We start from the raw sequence: 17,180 nt of genomic DNA on the forward strand, positions 1-17,180 counted from the left end.
GCTATGAGGAAAATATACATGTGAATGTTTGCCTAAGGTGTGCTGGCAGCAAAGAGTGTTTCCTGTTCTAAACATTTGATTTTCTTCTAGCTCTACGAAAAAGATTTTGATGTTTGAAATAGTGCTATTTATTTTTATAGCACCATCAATATGTACAGTGTTTTCTCTTCAACAGGGGAAATGTGGCCACACAAATAATGAGTCTCTGCCTTTTAGAATCTTGTATTCTATGAGACTGTATAGAGAAGCTGTTCTAGTACAGGCAAAATATTCCTCTATTACAGTATAGAAACTACTTTTCTGGCTTTGGAGAAATCCCTTCATTTCTACCATCATCTCTTTGTGAAGAAGACTTTGAGCATCCCACATTATAGCATCACTGAGCTTTCCACCTTATAATCTTGTACAAAAGTCACATCTTTGCCTTGCCAAAGCCGTAGTCCCAGCTGATGTCACCCCCAAACTGATTTGCTGCTTCCTGGAAATTATGTATTTATAGAAACTATCTGATGGAAGAGCAGTTTACTGTCCACGGTATTGCCCTTGCTATTGCTCCAACAGCAATCAGGCCTTTTGGCAGAACTGCATTAGCTTTTAAGAGAGCAAAATAACTGTAGAGCCTGCTGGGGCACCATCCCCTGACCACACTGCTCAAGAACTGGACTGATGACATACAAGGTTGAGTGCGCCAGTGACAATAAAACAATAAGTGCTCTCAGCACAGAACCAAGAATTTCGTTTCTCTTAGTGGTATCTTGAAGTGTAGGCTGGCAACTCCCAGCCATGTGCTTGTGAGCCTGCTGGAGCCTTTTAAAATAGATGTCTGTGACAGACCAGAAGGATGAGCCCAGCCAGCCCAATGCCTTTTTCAGTTTGCCTCATAAATAAGGAGAGAACCACAACAGAGGAACACCCAGTTACAAATTGAACATCTCAGAGCCAAGAGTAAAGCCACCGAATCCTTCTCATCCCATTGCAGGGGAGGCCACCAAGAAGTCTGAAGATACACAGATCTTCTTGGTAGTGGATTTACCTCACTCCCATTTCTGAGGTTTCCCAATCATCATAAAATAAGGATAATTTAAGAAAGAGTCAAATGGAAATTGACCTTATTTTCTGTATTGGAAGCACAGATCCTGTCTTTTAGTCAAGGTCAGACTTCCCCCAGATTGCTAAAAATGCAGGAGACATGGAGTCCTCCCCCTGTCCCAGGAGAAATACTGGTTTATCCATGTAATTAGGAAGAAAAGTGGAGCACTGCAGTCCTCAGCGGTTTTTACATATTTAAAAGTCCTGTCTTAACTGGAGATCTAAAACAGGGATTTAAAAAACATAAAAAGGAATTAGAGAGAAAGAAAAGTCAAAACTGGTCCCAAAGCATCTGGACAAACTTCATGATAGCTAGCAAAACATCAGACCATTGGATTCCATTTTGGGGGATGGAGGCCACATTAGAAAAAATGTGTTAGATGATCTGGGGCAAAATATAAGCCCCATTTTCTAGAACTGTAAAATTTGGAATACAGAACCACAAGAAACATTGTGATTTCATGGCTTATTATTGGTTATTAACAAATATTTTTGGAACAGGCTTCCATGGCATTGTTTCACTGACTCTGTTGAGTAGTAAACACAACTCACTTATCTTTGTGAGAGACGCTGCACTTAAAGAGGATATATGTCTATATATTTTGTGGGTTTGTTTATAAACTTATATACATTTCCCCCTTTATTTTTTTCAGTATCTGTACGTATGTGCCATCTATCACCCTCCACCCAATTATTCTGGGTAGAAATGCAGGCATGAGAAAAAACACCTGCAAGTACAAGGCAAAATCTGAAATATAGAAAGTTCAAACTCTAAGCAGGGGTGGTTTGCTGTTTGCAGAGATTGGTTTTTGAATGTCCTGCAAGATATATTTACTCTTGATTTCTGAACACATGGGTACCATATCCTATAATTCAACCTTGTGCAGAAGGAGTTGAGGATCCTGATGAACAAAAAGCTGGACATGAGCCAGCAGCATGCCCTCACAGCCTGGAAGGACAACAGTATCCTGGGCAACATCAAAAGAGCAGTGGATTGCAGAGAGAATGAGGGGACTGTCTCTACTGCACTGCCCTCATGAGGCCCTGTCTGAAGAACTGTGTACAGACCTGGGGCCCTGAGCACAAGAAAGATGTGGAGCTATTGAGTTGGGCCCAGAGGAGAGCCACAAAGATGATTAGAAGGCTGGAGCATCATTCTGACGAGGAAAGGCTGAGGGAGCTTGGGTTGTTTAGCTTGGAGAATAACAGGCTCTGGGGAGACCTCATTTAGGCCTTCCAGTACTTGAAGGAATCTTACAAGCAGGAGGGAGATCAGCTTTTTACATGGTCAGATAGTGATAAGGCAAGGAGGAGTGGCTTTAAACTAAAAGAGGGGAGATTTAGGTTAGATGTTAGGAAGAAATTTTTCACTGCAGGGGCAGTGAGGCACTGGCACAGCTGCCCAGAGAAGCTGTGGTGCTCCATCCCTGGAGGCGCTCAAGGCCAGGTTGGATGGGGCCCTGGGCAGCCTGAGCTGGTGGGGGGCAGCCCTGTCCATGGCACAGAGTTTGGATCTTTCAGGTCCCCTCCAACCCAAGCCATTTTGTGATTCTGTGAAATTATTCTATGAGAATAGAAGCAGAACCGACACTTCCAGAAAGATCTGTCTATAATCGTTCAGTAAGAGCTTGATTTTCTTAGGGAGATTTTCTGGATTTGATAAGAAGTCTAATTATGCTCTGCCTTCTGCAGACAGTAAACTGTCCAGACAGAGGTTCCATATGCAACAGATTAAAAGGGCTTTTTACCAAGAAGAAGAAATCTTGCTTCAGTTTGTCAGTCTTCCATTGGGATATTTATTACCCACATTATTGCAGTCTCTAATTAGTACTGAGGTTACAGATGCACACTCTCCCAAGTGAGAAGTGAACAACAACAACAAAAAAGCCAACTCCAGTGAGGGCTGATAGTCATACTATTCATTAGCAAATAAAACAAATCAAGAATGATCACACACTTTTTACTTTTTTGTTCTTGGTTTAATACTGTATGCCCTCTCTGCCAGAAGAATCCTGTGTGAATGCTAATTAAAAGGCTGTATATTTTAACTTCAAGTGATCATTTGCTCTTATTATATATCTTATATATATATAATATATATATATATAATATATATATATATAATATATATATATATAATATATATATATCTTATTATATATCTGCTTCTGCACCAAGTTCATATACTGAGAGAACAGCTTTGATACTGAGTTCATTGTAATGCAAACTCTACTTCTTTAAGCAGCAATTTGATTTCTTTGTCATGATTTATACAAAGCTACAAGGAATTGCTGCTATTAATTTTTTTTTAAAGACCTTTTTTTTTTTTTTTTTTTTTTTTTTTTTTTGCAATAGTTTGAGTATCAAGATTATTTTCTAATTTAAAGTGAACGATTGCATAGGAGAGTGAGAAGATGGGGTTTTCTAATCAAATGCTTCATGTTTTACAAGAGAAAAAGAATAGTTAAAGGCTGTTAATTATCTTCTGGTGAATCATTAGATAAATGCCTGGCACTGAAGCAGAGAGTTTTGTGGCAAGCTTAAATATTTAGTGGTGCCACACAACTTTTATTATAGCATAACCTTATGTAAAAATGTTCTTGTTCACAGAGCATTCAGACTGTTTAGATTTTAGTGAAATCTATCTGATAACTGATTTATCCCTCTGGCACTGCCTTCCTTTGTGTGTTTAAAAACTGAAGAGAATTTTACCTTTGCTCTTTTAAGTCAACCTTTGAAATGTAGAGCTTACAGAAGAAAAAGGGTCATAGCAACATAATATAAAACACACAGCAAAATACACAATTATCTTTCAAGCAATGAATATGGAAAGGGCTTCTAAATACACTGGAATGTTGTGTGCATTTGAAAATACCTTGAACTTCTCATTTTCCTTCAGAGGATTAGAAACGGAAAATGCTTTTGCAGAACAGAGGCAGAAAGGAGTAGAGTGAACTGGAGAAGAACAGAAGACAAACCTTAATAGTTCACAACATGTTATTTGCACACAACGACGTGGAACCATGAAAACATATAAAGGAGTAGGGTAGACACTTGCGAATAAACTATTCGAAGTTCTGTGGGAGAAGGAAGTAGAAGAGAGGAGGAGGAGGGAAAAAAGTCCCTCCCTTGCAAATAAATCTCTCTGGGGAATCTCTAGGTCATAACTCCAAGCAATGTGAAATGCTTTTTTTGTATTTTACTCACAGTGTTGGTGAAAGGCCAAGTAACAACCAAGTACTATCGACTACTGTCCAAGCAAGGAGGCTGGGTTTGGGTACAGAGCTACGCTACCATCGTGCATAACAGCCGTTCATCACGGCCTCACTGCATAGTGAGTGTCAATTATGTCCTTACGTAAGTCAAAATACTTTGTACCATTACATGCTATCAGTAATTGATTCATTACTTAAATTGTTTTAGTCTGTTTTACTTGTGTCTTCTATTACCATTTTGTGTTTGCATGCTACAGCCACTTACTCTCCTCATAACCTCTCTGTTTTAGTTATAAAAGCTTACTGAGATAAAAAACCAAAAACAAACAAACAAACAAAAAGCAAGTATTTATGAAGACTGTTTCATATACTGTATGCTTGGGTGCGTAGTACCACTGGTAGCTATTTATCTGTGCTAGGTCTGGATCCCAGTTCTGCAACTGTCATCAGAACTGCAGAGTTGCTGTCATGACACAGTGCTACTCAGCAGAGATCGCAGTGTCAGTTTATGAGACTGAGAAATGGTAGAAGGTATTACTTCTTTGGGGGATGGGTAGATAACTAAGGGTTCCCTCACTTGCCTTGGGCTGAACAGATATATGCAACGACAAACAGTTCCCTCTGAGCTTGTGAATGTGCGATGGTTTGGGCCTGCTATTTCTGATTTCTGGTTTAAGCCATGAAGGTGCTACAAAAGTCTCATCATGATATAAACCTAAGGGAGACAGTAATCCACATGGGATAAGTGGGATAAGTAACAATGAAATAGACTGTGCCTGAAAAAAACTGTTAAAAAAAAAAAAAAAAAAGATAGTGGGCACCCTTGGGTTGAACAACAGTGGAAGAAGGTGAGGAACTACACACTCTTTTTGTCTAGATTTGCTCATTTTTTACCTTGTTTCAGAGTAAGTTGTGTTTGCATGACATGTGTGGTGGGGTCATGTGTGTTTGTATGTTATAATGCTGTTTCTATAACTTGGCCTTGAAGAGTTGAAGTATGAGAGCTAGCAACCACAATGTATTTCCTTAACCTACCTAAAGCAGGTATTCAACCCTAGATGCACTGGGCAGTACTACGCTCATTCCTGAACTTCTGTGAGATAACAGCACTAAGGAGATAATCAGTTTCACAGCCAGCAAGTTCCAGGAGCTAGGGCAGTGATTGAGCGTACTGTGCCAGGGTCATAAAAGCATAATGTTGTGTTAAATTTACTTCTAGGTTATTCACCATCAAGAAGTAATAGAAATGAGTTCTAGGTAGGAATTGAGAGAGAAGTAAGTTTTTCTCTAGTTTTCCTTTTAAAAATATGCTCCATCGTTTCTACTGACCAAACCAGATTAGACAACCTACTCATCAAAAATATATCAATCAGAATTTCAGCAGATGATTCACGGCTTGCTCTTGATTTGCTTTTTATCCCCTTTGTACAAAAAATATGCCCTGTATTTAAAACAAGTGAAACTGAACACAACAGAAAATAAACGAAATTCTAGAGACTGTCAGAAAAACAGCATTGCTGTTCCTCTGGCCTGGTTACTAGGTTACTGTGCTGGTGGGAGAGGAACATTGCTCCTTTGCCTCTCATCAGAGAAAGCTGTGAAGGACATGGAAGAGACCAGCTCTTGACTGAGGAGGCAGATGAATTGATCCATGTCTCCCTATCAGCTGACATGGTTATGATTCCAAAATACAGAGTGCCACAGATGTCTGAGAACAAGTTCAGAGCAAGGACATTTAGTGCAAAGATGTTAACTCTGTTCCCAGTGGAATGTTTGTGATAGACTCCCATGAAAACAGGGTCAGACCGTAAAATTCACTGCCTGCTAGCATCCCCAGCTGAGCGGACTCAGAGAAAGTCTTGGAAGAATGAAAACATTGTGAAAGCTAATATGTATTTTCAAAGGAGCTATTTTGGATTTGCGGTATGTCTGAATATGTAATTTATTGGACTGTTCTTTTGCAGAGATATTGAGTACAAGGAACTTCAGTTGTCACTGGACCAGGTTACCATTTCTAAGTCACAGTTTTCGTGCAGAAACTCAGTATCTACCTCGCAGGAAACAAGGAAAATAGTAAAACCCAAGAGTAATAAAATGAAGGCAAAACTCAGAACAACGCCTTACCCACAACAGGTAACTTCTTAAGCAGTATTTACCTGCTAGTTATTGTGGTAGAAGTCCTTGAGCCAGGATAGAGATCCTCTGTAGCTGAACTTACTGTGCAACTGACTATACTGACTATAGTATGCTCTTCTGCAGGAACTCCCTTGTAGGCCAGAATACAATGCGAACCTTTTGTTCTTGGGGTGGACAGCACAAGCAGTACAAAACAACACTGGCAAGTGATGCAATCAGAAAGACTTTTGGATTTGGAGGATATAAAGTACTTAAAAAACCCAACATGTTTTCTTGGTAAAAAAGAAAAAAAAAAAAAAAAAAAAAAAAAAAAGAAAAGAAAGAAAGAAAAAAAGCAAGCAAGCAATGTATTAAGGACAAATGTAGGGTGGAATGTATCTCGTTCTGTCTTAATGTACACAGTTTTTAATGTATATAGATGCTGGCAGTTTCTGTATGCCGGAGAAGGCTTCATAAAAAGGAATCCTAGAAAACAGAGCACTGGGATGGGATTTGGGATATCTGTCACTGTCTCTGGGGAAGGGAAACAACGAAGATCATAAAGCTGGGTTGGTGAAACATGAGACATTCTGAGGCTTCCCTGAGAAGGACTAATATTATCCTATAAATGCACCGAATGCAGCTAGCACATACACTCAAGTCAAAACATATTCATGGTCTGTAACTCCACTAATCAGTAACTTCCTGTGCCTTGCAACAAACTTTTGCTCTCTGGTATTTGCAACTGCCTACATTTACTAGTTAAAATCCAATGGGTAAAATTATCAAATAAAACCTTAGTGTTAGGATGTGAAAATTGTTCTTTGTTTCTGTGTTAAGTGAACGTAAATCATAGTGAAGATAAAGAATTTTAAATGCAAGGCAAGCCAGTCCCTTTAGCCAGTGAGATTTCAGTTCAGGGAGGCCCAGCTTTGGGTGCCTTTATGACATGTTATGCTGTTTCATATTAAAGTTAGTCATTTAACTCTCTCCCCCTCATTTTTTTTTTCTTTCCCCCAGCAATACAGCTCATTCCAAACAGACAAACTGGAATGCAGCCAGGTGGGAAACTGGCGATCCAGCCCTGCAGTGAATGCTGCCACCATTCAAGAACAAAACTTTCATTCAGAAAACAGTGAACTTTTATATGCCCCGTCGTATAGCTTGCCTTTCTCTTACCATTATGGACACTTCCCTGTAGACTCTCATGTCTTCAGCAGCAAAAAGCAAATGCTGCCTCCTAAGTTTGGGCAGTCTCAAGGAGCACCCTGTGAAGTGGCTCGATTTTTCTTGAGTACTCTGCAGACAAATGGAGAATGCCAGTGGCATTACACCAACTCTTTGGTACCCAACAGCCAGTCACCATCCAAAAACCTCCCTGAGCAGCCAGTGAACTTCATCCGGCATAATCTTGGACAGAGTTATGAAGGTGGGTGTCATTTTAAGAAAAAAAAAAAAAAAAAAAAAAAAAAAGAAAGAAAAAAAAAAAGGAAAAGAAAAGAAAAGCTTTGGAATGTCTGGGAAATATTTGTAAATGTAATTTGAAAATAGGAAATACAGCATGGTTAGGAAATGTAGAAAATCACAAACATGGAAATGTAACATCTAGTATTCTTATAGTATTTACATGTTTGTCCTCTATACCGTAAGAACATAACTTGGAGTATTAGAAGGGAAGGGATGCCATCCAGAGGGACCTTGACAGGCTTGAGAGGTGTTCTCATTGCAAAACTCATGAAGTTCAACAAGGCCAAGTGCAAGGTCCTGCATTTGAGCTGGGGTAAATTCAAGGAGGCTGGGCATGGAATCAATTGAGAGCAGCCCTGAGGACACGGACTGAGGGCTGTTGGGAAGCTGAAGGTGAGTCAACAATACGCACCTGCAGCCAGAAAGCCAAACATGTTCTGGGCTATATTAAAAGAAGTGTGGCCAGCAGGTTGAGGAAGGGGATTCTCCTGCTTCTTTTTCATGTGACCTCACCTGGAGTATTGTATTAGCTCTGGTGACTCCAACATAAGAAGGCCATGGTTCTGTTGGAGAGGGTCCAGAGGAGACTGTGAGGATGATCAGGGGGCTGAAGCACCTCTCTTTTAAGAAAATCTGATACAACTGGTCTTGTTGAGCTCAAAGAAGAAAAGACTCTGGGGAGACCTTACTGTGACTTTTGTTGTCTAAAGGTAATCTACAAGAAAGCTGGAGAGGGACTCTGTCAGGGAGTATAGTGATAGGACAAAGGGTAATTGTTTTAAACTTAAGGAGGAAAGAGTTAAGGTAGCACTGGTTAGTTTGCAATCAGAATTGATACCCTTTAAGGTCTTTTCCAATTTGAACAATGCTATGATTCTATGATTTTGATCCAGTATTAGGAAGAAATTCTTTACTCAAAGGGCAGTGAGGCAGTGGCAGAAGCTGAGAAGAGAAACTGTAGATGCTCTGTATCTGGAAGTTTTCAAGGTCAGTTTAGATGACGCCCTGGGCAGCCCAATCTGGTGGCAGGGGGATGGAGCCATCTTTTCCAATGCAAACCATTCTGCAATTCCATGATTCTATTATCAAAGTATCAAAAATGCAATCACCAGAATCACTTTTAGAACGTGGTAGTGATACCACTTCCTTTAACACTGGCACAGTTTGTCTTCACATTTTGCTGTCACTGTTGAAGTCAGAAAGAAACAAATGCACTTCAGTCCACATACAGAAATGGAACGCAGTCTATTTCCACAAAAATTGAAGGTTGTCCTTTCTGAATACGAAGCCGTTCTGAATATCTTTACCTTTCAGTCACTACAGGGAATGAGTGAATGAAATGCACACTCTTCCTGCTTGATTTAAAATGTCTTTGATGGTCCTGCCTGATCACCTACATCATCTCTCCACACAGACTGTCAGCTTAAATACTTTGAAGGAAACACTGAAAGCACTGACTTCTCTGAGATGGCAGCTGATAAGAAATAAACATGCAGAGCTATAAATGATTTAAACAGGCTAAAGATACACTCTAATCTTTAGATCTCATATGCATTACACCTATCTGCGTACACTCTTCTAGTTATTTAAAAGTCACCAGACCAGTTGACGTAAAATTATAAGTCGAAAATGTTTCTTCCTTCTAACTTCATTATGGATGGGATGGAGGAAGCAATAGATTTATTCACATGTGGATAAATCATTAGATATCCCAGATCTGAAGGGTATATATGCAGATGTTAAAATATGAACTCGTTATATAAGACAGAAGATGGTATCAGATACTGCACGTGTCTCCCACAGAGTAACTTTTGTCCAGGATTTTGTCCTTTGAATGACCATCTGATATCACCTAGCTGACAGTAGCATTTCATTCTTCTGTATTTAGGCTGAAAATGAATAGTATTCAAGATTTTCTTATAGAATAGTGGAGGCTAAATGGTCTTTTTCTTTCTGAGCCCAGGCTCCTCTACTGTGTTGGCTTTGTTTTGCTGGTGTTATGGGCTGGTGTGACAAGGAGTAGCTTTGAACCAGAAGAGATGTTCTAGAAATGTTTTGCCCTTTCTGAAGGTGCCATTCCTTTGTGGATGAGAAAGAAGCTCTATCTTCTGAAGACAAGTGTAAAGTTTAAAGCAAATTACCCCTAGCAATTCTGCAGGAACAAAGCTGTCCCAGGTGCACTGAAGCCCAGCTTTTCATCTCTACTTCCAGACTAATAGGGGTAGTGAGACTGACTGAGATAGCAGATCCACCCCTTTGCTGATCTGATACGCTGAGAATGGATATGGACAGAACAGCCTGTTTAGAGAACAGTCTGTAAAACTGACTTTTCTGTAACTGACTGTCTGCCATAAAATTTGCTAGCAAAGTCTATTGAGCATAGCAGCAGACAAGCAGTTTACCACTGGTTGGTTGATGCGGGCATACACCTCCCATTAAATACATGAAGCCAGAAGGATTCCACAGGAATACTGTTAAATCTGTTTAGGGGAAAAAAAAAATTCCCAACAAATCACTGCAAAGAACTGCTGGTGTTTTTCATTTTCTTTGTACATGCCTACCTGCACCATCGCTTCATGACCCGGAAAATGGAGCTCTGACACCTGCAATTCTTACTTGTGATACTACTTTTATTTCCGCTTTTGTTGCTTAAATTGGAATATGTGAGTTTTCTTTTGAGCAGCGGTGTTCTTTACTTTAACGGGTGCTCAGCTATTAGGGAATTGAGGAACAGTGACTTGATATGACTAATTCTCTGCAAGATCCCTCATACTTTTGCTGTTTCAAAGGGAAAAAGAATACAGTCAACTCAGTCCTGGTGAGAGATCACTACTGGAGTTCACAGGCAGCACTAGGAAAGGGAAGAAAAAAACGGCCTCTGTTGCACACAGAGGATTTATCTCTAGTTGTTCTGGAGTTTGATTCCTCCTAAGGAAGAATTAGTCCTGTTAAACTTTTGCTGAGGCTGCTGGCAAAAGAGAAATCTGAACCTTTGGAAGCAACTTTTTTGCTTTGAGTTAAAAGGGGCATCTGATCTTCCTTACATTGTCAACTATTGCTTTTTCCAGTGGTTCACTGACAAACTGACAGCTAGTAAGCTTCAAAGCAGAAAGGGTCTGCTTAGCATCATCATCTTCAATCCAAAGGCAATGCCAAATATGACATCTGGCAACCGGGCTGGATGCTAGGGCTATTACACATCACATCCACAGAGGCATCTGCCAAAAATGCCGTAGGCGAGAGACATCTTTTACTATGGAAAATAGTGTCTTTTGGAGAGATCAGAGATTTTAAGATGATTATGCCAAGCCATCAAAGCCCTGGAAAAGCACGTAGCAGATAAAACTGCCTGCAAATCAGATGCTGCTGCCTCAGAATCTGGTTTTGAAACTTCTTCCACTTTATTCCAGCTGGCCTACTCATCAGAAAAGAGAATCTCTTCTGAGAAATCAACCATTTTCACAGTCAGGGATGTTTCTTTTGTACACTTCCATGGTTACACTGCTACTGTGGGTACCAGGGTATCCACACTTCACTTATACCGTTGGCTAGTCTGTACCGTCCATGTGAAGTGTAGCATCATGTCAGACTGTCAGGAGCACACCCTTCTGAGATTAATGTGGATCAGAAAACCCAAGAAAAAGTATGCAAGACAGTTATGCACAAAGAGACCTTCATCTGTGATGCAAAGACTGACAAGGTTTTCTGAAGATCGGATGCAAAACTGCCTGTAGATAAGGACCATGTCCCAGGTGCACGAAGGTCTGTCCTAAGTATTGGTCTTCCTTCATTGATTCTAAGATGTCATTTTGCCATTTCTTTCTGAAATAGATGGGCAATGAGAAAACAAGGAGCGGCTCTACCTCTTAACCGACTCTGATTCTTCTTGTCAGAAAAGGGCATGTTTATGAATGAAATATCTTTTCTGAGAGCATCTTTCCCATACTGAACACCAACAGACCTTTAACAGCACTATGTGAAGGTCAGGAGGGAACACTCCTCACTACAGCACCAGGTTAAACAGGATAAAAACTAATCCAGTATAATGCAACTATGCGTAGGTATTATATGTTTTACAGACTAGTTTCTTCTGGAGTAGCCTTTCTTGTCATTTGGGTGGTTGGATGCTGAGCTCTGAGCAAGCTGCCAGGGAAGGGGAGCTCTTTCCACCAAATTTTCTTTCTACTTGCCCATGCTGCACCCAGTTCACAAGTGAGAAAGCAGAGCTGCTTGGTGAGAGTTAGCAGTGATGTGATGCCTGATGCAGTTATCAGTTGCTGCAAACGGAGGCAGTGTAAGCATGTATGAAGGGCCTTCTAGAAGCTACTGTCACTCTGGTATTATATATGGTCTTATAGATGTGCCATATATAGAATATGACAGAAGAGCTCTGTCACTCAGCACAACCAAGTTCCCCTGGCAGAAGAATGGGCTGGGAAGCATCCCAGATTAGTGCACTGACTTCTATAACTGTAAAAACTGTCCAGCAAGCAAGAATGTGCAGAATGCACCTGCTGAGGCAGGTACCCTGACAACTGCCAATGTGCTGGATGGCTGGAAGCAACCCGAGGATACCGCCCTGTTACAGCAGCACAGAGTGGTGGGTCACCTTTCTATTCACTTGTGTATGAGAAAACTCCCTGCAAGGAGTCCTTCCCAGGGCACTTCTGGGTTTTTTATCTGCAAAGGAAGATGAGAAGAGTTTAGTCCAGCTCTGCCAGTTTTTCGGCATGGAAATGGACAAAAACTACTGTGCTCTGCAGCACCGCTGTCCTGCTTAACTGTCTGCTCTAACTGCACGAATGTGCTGACAAATATAATGGAAGCCTGCAAACAATTAACCAAATGCTTACCTTCTTCCTCAACAACAGAGATGAAAGCCATGTTTGAGGCACAGGATAGGAAAAAACAAAAAAAAAAACAAACCAAAAAAAACCAAAAAAACCAACAACAAAAAGAAAAGGATAATACCTTGTAAATCTCTGAGTATGCAAATTGCTTCTTGGACCGAGAAAGCAGCCATCAGCTCAGAACAATTCAAAATTTAAAAGAAAAACATCCAACTGTTCACTGTGATGCTTCAGCTTCTTACAAGTTCAGGCTTTAAAAATGGGAGAGGACAGAGGGGAGAGCAGAGCCATGAAGTGACAGCACTCCATGATGCGGTGAGAACCAACTCATGACTCTTGTGGATGCGTCAAGTTTGGGAAGAACACCAAAGCTGGTATTCCAGCTTAGTTAAATCATACTGGTTATATATCAGCAAATCTCAGCACGGAGGCTTATTTTTATAACAAGAATGCCAAAAGTGGAGCTAAAATTATAGCAGTACAGTTATACTCATAAAATTTCTAGGTTGTACTCAAGCATGTGGCTGAGTCCATTTTGATCTGTAATCTAGTAGGAGGGCCATTTTTCCACAGATGACAAGAATTCAGTTTACTTAGTCCTGCATATATGTGTTGGTATGAAAATGGCTACACAGCAACTGAAAACAAGAACTGGAAAGTTGTTGCTTCTTTCAGGACTGTGGGTTGATCAAGAAGAAATTGGATCCAGATTTCTCTTTAAATTCTGGTGTTAATTACGTGGTGCAACTCCCTCTGAAATTAATGAAGCTGTGCATGTAAAAAAGGTACAATTGAGCTATTTCTGCTTCCTCTGTTATACACGAAGGTTTTCCCAGTCTACTATAGCACAGGGAATATTTAATTATTAGCGGGTGCAGTTCTATCAGCAACTACTACAGGGAACTCCCAAACTTTTAAAATGTTGAATGAAATTTTTAGGAAAACAGAAAATCCTTTTTACAGGAGGCATTTAGGTCGTTCAGGACTTTCAATGAGCATGGCAGAAAATTCAGCTTAAGTTTAACCTGAGAACCTTGGTAAGTGCCTCATTTAATGTTTACAATCAAACCTTCAAATACGCCTTGTAGGAGTAGTATAGCTGCCAAACTGTCCATGCAGAATACTCAGCACAGAACATTAGCACTCACCTAATTGTAGCCATACTGTATAGGGGTGAAACAGTGCACTTGCTCTTATTATTTGTTGTTGGATAACGCTGTACTAAAGGGAAATATCACATAGGGCACGCAGAAAATGACAAAAACAATTTAAGCAATTAAATGAGTTTAGCCAGAAAACAGAAGCTTCAGAGAAAAGATTCTCAATGTATTTTAGAGAAGAAGCCTGAATACAAATCCTAGGTTCACACCCTACTGAAATTTTAAAATCTGTATCTTCTGATTTTCATTGCATATCCAATTTAGTACTCCCTGCATTCTAATGTGGCTATTTTCAGCTTACAAGGGAGATTAAACTTACATTATTCAGGCAGTTTCACTATATGACAGCATCTTGAAAGCAGAGATTCAGCATTACTTATAGAGTATTTCTCTTGCCTTTCAATAGACATTTTTAATATCTGATACTGGTTTTTCAAAGGAAAAAAGCAAAGATGCAATATCATCCTTCTTTTGATAAACTACTTGTTGAGTTCTGAAAAGAGTTTATTAAGTCTGAGGTTTTTAAATAGTGAGTCATATTTGTGGTTATTTAATTCTTTAGTTAAATTTTCCAATTCAACCATCTTAACAATGACAGACATTAATAATTATACCGTTCTGTTTATTAGTGTAAACAAACAAATGGACCCTTTGCATGGCATGGAAAACATTTTGAGGATTGCTCAACATTGAGTCTTTCCAAATGCTTTCTAACCTTCCAGTAGTGTCTTAGGATTATCCAAAGCCACTGAGGCAAATGGGAATGTTTCTGATGTCTTCACTGGGACTTGGATCTGACCCAAACCTAACGGGTATTACAGTTCAGTCATAAAATGTGTCAGAGACCAACTATCGTATGAGCTTGTCTTCAGTAATTAACATGCTTTCTCTTTTCCCCAAGTGCCCGTATCGAACAGGAGATACAACCAAGATGCTCTCTCCGATAGTTTCACAAGTTGTACAGCTTCCATGCCAGGCAGCAGATACAAAGAAGAGATTTATGATTCCAGCATCTTGAAACCCAACAAAATAGAAAACAGAATTCAGCCACCTCACCATCTCATTAAAGAAGAAAACAAGCTGGCTTTTAACAGAGACCTACAAGAAAAAATGAGCATTAATGAAAGTTCTTTTTCAAACTCAGTTGCTAACTCCTTGCTGCCAAAATCGGAATGTTTCCAGTCTAAAGCTTTAGGGCAATTAAGTCATCTCCTACCTGTGCCCGCAGTGTATGAACAAACAAGACGGATTTGTATGAAGGAACCCAAATACGGGCATATTAGTCACCATGCTACAAGCCTAAATGAACTGGACAGTGATGAGAGAATGACTGTAAAGCTTGATCACGACTCTGAGAGTGAGCGCGTGATGGATGTAAGACCCTCTGGACAAGTTCCATTTGTGCTTCTAAATTATCATCATGTTTTAGCCAAACATGGCACTTTTCAAACTTCTTCATGTACAGCAACGGGACACGTAGGAGAAAATTATGGATACAATTCTGAGGAAGTAAATACGTTTATGTACAAAAACCAAAGCCCCTCATCAGCCTCTTCTCCAGAAACCCACAAGGAAACGACGCTACCCCATTATATTGGAACTTCTGTAATAATAGCCAACGGAAGGTGACAGTAGTAGAAAAGTATTTACATTTAACTATGAAGTCAAACAGTAATGATTTCCAAAAAGCATGAGAAAACATGGTTACATTTACTGAGCACAGCTAAAGGTCGATGAGGGACAGACTTGTGTGTTCCTGGCAAGACATGCGTGACAGTACCTTCAAGGTGAGGAAAAAAAGAATACATCTCGCTTCAGTGCTTTGTTGGCAAAGCTTAAGCTCTGGTGCCAGTGAGAAGATTTGTTGCAGATCTTATTTTTGTTATTTTATAGTGTGCAACAAAATTAAATGATAGGTGTTATATGCAGAGGTTTATATGAAGAACATTTTTTCCCTTAACCCTTCCCTCTCAAAACACATTCAAGATGATTATTTTGTTTCCTTTTGTTTTGTTATCATTATCATAAACTATACACTCTAGTTTAGGTATTTTTGACAAAGTGTGGAACCCTACATCAGCAACCTACCCATCTGTTACACGACCCGACAAATGAACTTTGTTTAAAGAGTGGTGATTTTTAGTATCCGTAATACAGTTGTACTAACCAAACAGGACTCAGTTTGGAACACGCTTATTTATTTTTTATTCACACGTGGGTTGTTTTTTTTGTTTTGTTTTGTTTTTTTCATTATTCAGAAATTTTTACCAACACCATTTAATCTTAACAAGTGAATGGTATCATGACAAATTAATACATAAGAAGGTATGTATTAAAAGGTTACAGGTCTTGTCATTGTGAATTGGCACAAATCACACAGCAGGAGCTAAAGATGTTCCCCAGTAAAAACACTGTAATAAGGAAAAGAAACTTCTACTAAGTGTTTTCTGCTCAATATTTTGGGGTAAGGCCATGTTGTTAATCAAACCAAGTAGTCAAAATAACATCTTAATCTTAGCACCAGAAATGTTCTCTTTATTGTCAAGGGAATCACGAACACTTAAACATGATTTCAAAATAGCCTTCTGAATTTGGAAAAGTTCAGCTTTTAACACACTGGACTTCCTTAAGCATAAATCTTATCGTCAACACAAAGGTAGGATTTGTTATTTGACCAATTCACTCACTTCACCAATTATGTCAAAGAACAATCTGAATAAGAAAAGCCCAAAGTCATCGCACAACCACAAGAAGCGAGATTGCACTGGAAGTAGAGCAGGGCAGCTCAGCGTTTTGAACACTTTGCACATGTCCCAGTTAGTCCAATGAACTAGCAAGGAGAAGGTAAGCGCCATATGTTTAAATTTTGCCCAGCCTACTAGGAATAGAATCCCCCTTTTTTTTTACTTCTCCATAAAGTTTGCAAACTGGGAAATAAGGAGACAAATGGATCTGTGAATGTTTCACTGAGGAGTCTGTCTAGTTTGTCTTTCCACCACTTCCCCAAACAGTCTTCATGCGCTTTTGACAAATCAATGAACGCTCCCCACGTGATAGGCGTAAATACCAACACTGAAGGCTGCTGTAGCTCTGGGTCAGCTGTATTTAGCCCCATTTCTTCACCCAATTCAAGTCTACATTTTAGAAGTTTTCTCCTTCTTCTTAGATGCTCTAGAAAGAGACCTTTGCTAAAGAAAATGCTTACCTGGCTTGTGCAATATGGAAAAATACTTGCTCATGGATTGCACCTTGTCAGAGGAAAATGTAATGAAATACACACTCTT

The 17,180-nt window shown here is 39.7% G+C and overlaps 1 protein-coding gene across 1 annotated transcript in view; it reads left to right on the forward strand.

Moving 5' to 3' along the window:
• The window catches only part of SIM2 (SIM bHLH transcription factor 2), a 50,941-nt gene extending 35,416 nt beyond the window's left edge, over window positions 1-15,525 (forward strand). Inside the window, exons 8-11 of the mRNA XM_072357771.1 lie at window positions 4,299-4,446; window positions 6,269-6,437; window positions 7,440-7,848; window positions 14,798-15,525. Coding sequence (XP_072213872.1) covers window positions 4,299-4,446; window positions 6,269-6,437; window positions 7,440-7,848; window positions 14,798-15,525 — 1,454 coding nt within the window. The remainder of the gene's footprint in view (window positions 1-4,298; window positions 4,447-6,268; window positions 6,438-7,439; window positions 7,849-14,797) is intronic.
• The last annotated feature ends 1,655 nt before the right edge of the window (window positions 15,526-17,180 follow it).

Source organism: Excalfactoria chinensis, chromosome 1 (assembly GCF_039878825.1).
Source record: "Excalfactoria chinensis isolate bCotChi1 chromosome 1, bCotChi1.hap2, whole genome shotgun sequence".
NCBI lineage: Eukaryota > Metazoa > Chordata > Aves > Galliformes > Phasianidae > Excalfactoria > Excalfactoria chinensis.